Source organism: Epinephelus moara, chromosome 9, assembly GCF_006386435.1.
Source record: "Epinephelus moara isolate mb chromosome 9, YSFRI_EMoa_1.0, whole genome shotgun sequence".
NCBI classification, from domain to species: domain Eukaryota; kingdom Metazoa; phylum Chordata; class Actinopteri; order Perciformes; family Serranidae; genus Epinephelus; species Epinephelus moara.
This window is the reverse complement of record NC_065514.1, coordinates 9,122,532-9,129,825: the sequence shown is the minus strand read 5'-3', so window position 1 is coordinate 9,129,825 and position 7,294 is coordinate 9,122,532. Positions and strand designations below refer to the sequence as shown.

Genomic DNA, 7,294 nt, shown 5'->3' with positions numbered 1-7,294 from the left:
TCTTTTTTTCTTACTTGAACATTTTACCGTCTATGCAACAAAGAAAGCAGTGATTGTGTCACAAGCTCAGCTTTTTCCTGATTACACTGTTTGAACATACAATTGCCAAGCAACACATACATTTTGGAGGGTTTAAAGTCTTAACCTTTTCTTTTTTTTTTCTGTTTCATGGTTTTTTGAGGTCCCATAAACTGCTTAGAAGCTGGTTCTTTTGAGTTTAAAACTGCTGCGATTCTGCTGGTTGATCAGGATTGATTTTTTTTTTTTTTATAAAGTTATGATCGAAATGCAAAAAAAACCCCCTCAGATATGTATGGAAAAAAACACCATAAAACTCTGAGTCTTACCGTGTGGAACAGTTTGGTCTGAAAGACTTGTCTCCCTCTTTCAATATTGGAAATACTCAAGGAACAGATCTGTCGATATATATTTATAAATATATACACATATACATATTAACAAAATATAGCTTTATGTTATAAAGCATTCATGTAGGTGATCATTTCATGTAGGTGATCCTTTCTTTATCTCGTCAAAAAGATCCTTGTCTGTCTATTTCCTGCAGGGGCGGGGCGGGGGGGGGGGGGGGGGTGCGAGCTCACATCATCCAATTTATGGCTTTAAGAGACCTGCAATCACCAATCACAGTAAACTAAGAGGAGGAGACATCAGACTTAAGGGAGCAGGAGGTTAATCATTTTAAAATTGGGTCACCCAGTCAAGAAACAAACATTTGCTTCATTAATATCTGCTTTTCTTGGTTAAATTCTGCAACGTTCCTTTAAAAAAAATCAGCAGATTTAGCCCAGTCTTACAAAAAGAGTAAAGCTTCTCTTTGCCGTAACGCTCACATTGAAACAAATTAAGATTTCTTTTGTTTTAACAGACAAACACGTATAATTCTTCCAGAATATAAATACTGTAAACTGAGCTCAAACTGGCAGTCAATACTGTCACCTGGATAGTTTGTAATAATACAGGCCACCTCACTGAAATTGTTACGTGAATAAAACCACAAGCCAATAGGTCATACTGAAGTTATTGCTTCTTCTTCTTCTTTTCAGTTTTAACAAGCACAGACACTGAGGTTTTGTCTTATCGAAACAAACACTGATGATAATAGCGCAGCGAGAAAGTGCCATCTTTTTTTTGTCTGATTAAATACTTGTAGAAAAATTCAAGTAATGTTGCAACGCTGCTTCTCTTCCACTAGAGGGAGCTCGCAGCTCTTCAATAGCCGCCACATCCCTCACTGTCCTTACTCAAATTGCTCTCTAAGAGTGACTGGTGTCGTCCTGCTTGTGGCGAGTGTACAGTATGTGACATTTCAGAGCTGGCAACGGAACCCATTCTTTGTTTTTCCTCATAAGGAAAGAAATCATTGGGCACCTGGGGATCAGTTTCACAGAGGTGGATTAACATTTGCAAAGTTAACCCCTTCTGTGAAACTGGACCCAAATCATGGTTTAAAATAAAATGATACACGGTCATTGGTGTCAACAGGATATGGAGTCCTGACAGTGCCACTAGAACAATTAAAGACTTTTCCTTACTTAATTATTAACATTTGAATATACTGACAAATAAAATTAGCTTTAAGGGCGGATCAAAGCTCCTGCTGCTGCTCCGAGAGTCGGACTTTATTTTTGAGTGACACTTTAAATCAAAGCAATCACAAACTGGAATTAGCAGATTCATAGTGATACACACCGCTAAAAAAATTAAGGGAACACAGGGATGCAACTCTTGCTGGACCAACCTCAACTTAAATTTTCATGTTGACTTTGGTGATCTGTTATATTCAAATAAATGGCAAAAAATGAAGAACCAAATAGGGGTGGGGGATTGATCCTGAACAATTTCTTGTTTTTCTTTATCAACTTTGACCATTTCTGATCCATTCGTGAATTTATTAATAAAAAAATGTATATGTTTGTGCTACAAAATGTCCTAAGATTTAATTTTAGTACACCTTCATTGTATTTAATTTAAATATTTTTGTCTTTGCATGTGTGTGTTTTTTATTTTTAAATTTTATTTTTTGGTTGTTGTTTTTTTCCCTCCCTTTTTTCGTATGTTTTTGGATAAGTATCTTCGTCCCTTTACTTACTTTTTTCTTTCTAAAATAATATTTTCAAATGCATGAATGGAAGCCTGACACTTTTTTTTTGTAATTTGAGCATATGTTAATAAAAGAAAATCAAAAAATAAAATTAATTTAAGGGAACACTTCAATCACACATCAGATCTCGATGAAGATTATGAATTACTGATAAACCCTGGAAAATGATTGTTGAAGTGGCACACTCAGGACACCATACACTTAAGACCATTAATCATTTCAGTTTGTCACAGAATGATGAAAACACAGTGCTCGTTTTTTTTTTAAGGTCCAGATAATGTCAACGTGTTTATGAAATAGTGGTGAATAAGCAGATATAGAAAGGCAATTCTTGATTCAATGTCCTTAAACTCTGCTATGCTCCACTTTTCCATAACACACTTTCGACTGAGGGCTGAATAAACCAGTATAAAATGACTATTACCTTTCTGAATAGTGGGGATATAACCTAAATAAGCCATACTAACATGCACCCGCTCTGTAGACAATCTTTGGAAATGCACTCAATGCATAGTTTTGCAGCAGCTGCAGCATTTAGAGAAAAGGATAGGAGGAGGGACAGAATAAGCAGAATATGGGCATAAAGCATATTTATACATAACATGGAGATAGCTAACATTTCAGTTCAACTTGTATGACACTTGGTTGTCCAGAGAAGTGCAGAGAGAGCAAGTGTGTGTGTGTCCCTCTGAGGAGGAAAACAACTGGGGCGTCCCTGATGGAGCCTGGGCCAAATTCCACCTCAGAGGTCGGTTACATCAACATCAGCTCTCCGTTTAGGAACCCGACTCCGCTGTCATGAGGTTAAGTGCCAAGTAACAAACAAATAAACAAATAATGGCTCTGCTGCGACGGCGAGCACTTCTCCCGCACACTGTGGATGGTTCAATGGATGTCAAGAACTGAAGGTCGGAGGGATGGAAACAGAGGTAATTGTGCATTGCTGTTGTTAAAATCAAAACTGAAAATAACGTCAATACTGTATATGGTTGTAACTTTCTGTACAAGTAGATATGAGGTGTCTTGAAAAAGCTACTGTAATACCCGCCGCGTGGAGGCGGAGGGATTTCTGAGTGTGGAGGTGTAAATGGTGTGCTGAAATTCACATGAAATGAGAAGCGGAGAGGTTGGAGAAGGGACAAAAAAGGAGCTCAGAGACTGGCGAAACGACGACGTTTCCCCACAGATGAGACCGTGCACTCAATTTCTAGCCGTCCACGTTCGATGTGATCACCTGTGAGGTTGTAACAAAGGCCAAATGTTTAAAATAGGATGACAGAGGTTGTTTCTGCGCCTGCTGGTAGCCGTTCAGAGCATCATGTAGCATAAAGCTAATGTGTGGCTACTTGACAACAGCCTGCATCTTCATGTGTGCAGAGGGCCCGCACAGATTGTACATAACAAGCTGTCCCAACTCTCGTCCAATCGATTAACATTAACTGAAGGGCTGATTAGTGAACTAACACGTCGTCCTCCCCGGTGTTGCACAGTGCTAATAGAGTAAGACATGGTTGTATTTGTTGGAATTGGGCAGAGACCTGAGGTTTTTGAGCACTTGCAGTCATGTTAACCCACCTCTGAGTTCTACTCCAGAAAGCTCACACTTGAAAAACAGCTAGTGCAAGACTTGACGTGTTCAGTCGAGTCAGGCAGAACAGACGAGTTCCTTGAAGCAGACGTTACCGTCCCCCCACCGTCCCTCCCCGAAGTAAGTTCAGTCCTGAAAGAGCGAGAGAGGGCTCAGGTCCAAGTCTAGACAGCCCGAGGCTCTCCCAGTCCACGATTGTCCCGATCACAACGCTGAGTGTCCAAAATATGACATCACCGCCGTTATTTATTTTTTTTGTTTCTTTTTTTTTTTCAAAATACCTGCAAGCATAACTGTTGGTGTTAAAACCTGATCATCTCTGCTTTTTCTCGTCAAGGTGTAGGAAAAGCAAGGATGAAGACGATGGCTCAATTCGTTTCTTTTGTCCTCTGTCCGACCTTATTTCAGTCCGCTGTTGTCACTCGTGTTGCCGTGTGATTTTCATATATATATATATTTCTTATTTATATATTTTTACAAGGTATAAAACAGACCCATAGACATGATGAATTCATTGTTTTGAAACACATCAAAGGGAGAGGGGGTAGGGAGGGATGGGAGGAAGGGAGAGGTTCTCCATCCAAAAATCGTCATGTGATCTGTCCCTTGCTGGAGACGGGATTTCAAAAAGGACCCTGCTCCCGATCCAGGGCTGGTGGGAGATGTTGGGGTTTGAGGGGGGGAGGGAGAGGGTGAGGAGGGCTCAACCCTCTCTGCTATTATGTCATTTGATGCGGGGCTTCTAGCATCTCCATGAGGAACGTGTCGATGGGCGTGTCGCCGATGAGCTTGAAGAAGAACAAGTGCTCCAGACACTTGAGGCCGATGGAGCGAAGCGCTGGTAACCGCAGCAACAGTTTGGCAAATCTGTCACAACACAAGACTCAAATTAGATGCAAGACCAAAATAGCACTGTACATCTGACAAGAAGAGGAGGGGACGGGGGAGATGATCCTGAGGCAAAACAATCTCAGAACAAACTTATGCCTGCCACATATACATATGGCAGAGGTGGACCTGAGTCTACTTGGGAAATTCCTTCCAAGTTCCTTAAAAGAATACATATGACCGTACCCATCTGTGCCCGAGATGTTACAGACCCGGCTCAGTGCATGTCAGAGGCAAGAGAGATATTTTATGGACCCAACAATTCATTAAAATTGCCACTAAAATCGCCATTCTAATGCTAAAAACACTTACAACATACTGATCTGTTTAATAATGTTTCAGATGTCTATTTTTATTTCAATTCATTGTATTGTCACTTGTCATGTTGTTGTGTTGTTGTTGTGATGTGAGCTTCTGTAACACCCACTGGCGACCAGTTTACCCAGCTTTTGGGCCCCAGTAATGGGGCAGCTGTGGCTCAGAGGTAGAACGGGTCGTCGGTGCTTAGACCTCCAGCTCCTCCAGTTCCATTGTCTAAGTATCCTTGGGCAAAATACTGAACCCAAAATTGCTCCCAATGGTTATTTCATTGGTGTGGGAGTGCTGAGTAGGTGGCAGGTGTAGGTTATCCTCAGCCACCAGTGTGCGACTGTCAGTTAAATGTGACATGTATTGTAAGAACACTTTGAGTGGTTGTACGACTAGAAAAGCGCTATACAACTGCAGTCCATTAGTCCATTCACCATGCAAGAACTACTTGTATGGACAAAGTCATTCTCAAGTGGCATGCACACATTCTTTGCTATGGAAGAAAATTCTGAAATGCTTGATTTACGTTTGTGCAGTTCAGAGAGTTTACGCAAAAAAGGAAGATGGATCAAACCAAAATACCTGCCGAGAGTGAGGACCCACTTTGTATGAATAGAGAGCAAATGAGTACGTGTGTCGGGATGTGCTCAGTCACTTTTGTGTTTGTATTCATACCTGCCAGGCTGGTCGGGGTACTTCTGTTTGCAGTAGGCCTCTAAAGATGCATACACTTTCTCTCTCAGAGCTTCTACCTCACCTGGATTGGACAGACCTTTAGAGTCTATGGAGACACAAAAATGAAAAACAAAAATACTTAACAGCAACTCTGCATGTTTACACCCCTTTTTTACATTCTTCTTCACTTTCTCAAACTTTGCTAAATGCTGTTACTTTTGGCAAGTAAAACCAAATGCAAATGCCTTGCTCAAGGCCTTGTAGTTGTTTACAAGGGAGAGCAGAGCCTTACTAACTTACAAGTTGAGTTTTAACCTCGCAGGCTCATTGTGGACGTGTGTCGCCACATTCTGGGTTAGTCCAATTAGGACTGTGCTAATTTAAGCTTCACTGGAGGACTCTAACAACACAAACACTTCATTGATTAACATTTCTGATGAACAAAGCGTCACACAATTGATCAACAATGAATGAACATTTGTTAATGGCTGAATTCAATCACACAGTGTGGGAAAGGAAGGACTGAGGGCCTTTTTAGCTTTGCAGTCCCGCCGCCCCCACCGTTGCTTTCTTTCGTCAGTCCAGTCTTGTGAACCCCTAATTAACAAGGAATCAGGACGAGACGTGAACCCGGGGGCCAGTCGGCCTGGATGTGGCCTGAACAAAATGTGGAACACAGAGGATCAGTGTGTCTGGGGTGAGCAGATCCAAAGTGGCCCCAGAGGGACGGAGGAAGGCTCCCACACTGAGTCATTAAAAACCTGGGTCACATTCATGGGTTGGTGTAGTTTACTTTGGTGCCATGTGGATGAGGTTTCAATACAGCAAGAACAGCACACTGAGAGCAGGAGTGACACATGCCTTGGCAAGACATAGGCTTCAATTAAAGAGAACTCGCTGTCTTCTTTGACCAGATATTTGCGGGAAATTCCATAAAAAAACACAGAAGGATGTGGTATCAACTCTTAGTTGTGTTATAATAACATTTTTGATAAATTCCAGTCTCTCATAAGGGTCACAAACAACAGTCTGATTTGTGGTGATACTTGTAAATGTTCTATTTCATTGCTTTAGACCTCATTGCTGCTTTTGACACTATTGATCTATTATCAAGCAATAGACTAAATCAGAGTGTAGATATATCTCTAAGTGCTCTTAAAGGACTTAATTCAGACCTCTGAAATAGAAATTCTCTTTCTTTTCAGTCATTATGTTTCATCTTCAGCTGCAGTGATGTGTGGGGTACCACAGGGATCTATCCTTGGTCCCATTTTGTTTTTCCCATTTCAATAGGTATCCTATCACTATTATGCTGATGACACACAAATCTACTTGTACTTTAAGCTAGATAATGTTAGCTGCCTGGGCAGTTTAATAGAGTGCTGAACTGCTACTAAGGAATTGAGGACTTGTAATGTGACGTTGCAAGCTAATTACAACAGTTCATTGGGCCACTGGCAACTACTATAAAATCTCCAGCCAGAAATCTAGGTTATCACATTTAATTGAACCTTGAGGCACATGTCAACAATCTCAATAAATACTGCTACTTCCACCTTAAAAAATAATATCAAAATCAAATCAACTTAACCTTTTCCTGACTTAGAAAGGCTAATTTATGGCTCGTCTTTTTGCATCTTGACTATTTCAATGCATTGTTTACACGCCTTCAGCTGGTGCAGAATGCTGCTCCTCGTACTCGTATCACCCCA

At 40.9% G+C, this 7,294-nt stretch overlaps 1 protein-coding gene across 2 annotated transcripts in view; it reads right to left on the bottom strand.

Moving 5' to 3' along the window:
- Positions 1–564: 564 nt before the first annotated feature.
- The window catches only part of rxraa (retinoid X receptor, alpha a), a 124,167-nt gene continuing 117,437 nt past the window's right edge, over positions 565–7,294 (bottom strand). For both annotated transcript variants that reach the window (XM_050053169.1, XM_050053170.1), the window contains exons 10-11: positions 5,583–5,688; positions 565–4,577 (exon numbers count right to left, since the gene is read on the bottom strand). In XM_050053169.1, coding sequence (XP_049909126.1) covers positions 4,430–4,577; positions 5,583–5,688 — 254 coding nt within the window. In that variant the 3' untranslated portion in view covers positions 565–4,429. The remainder of the gene's footprint in view (positions 4,578–5,582; positions 5,689–7,294) is intronic.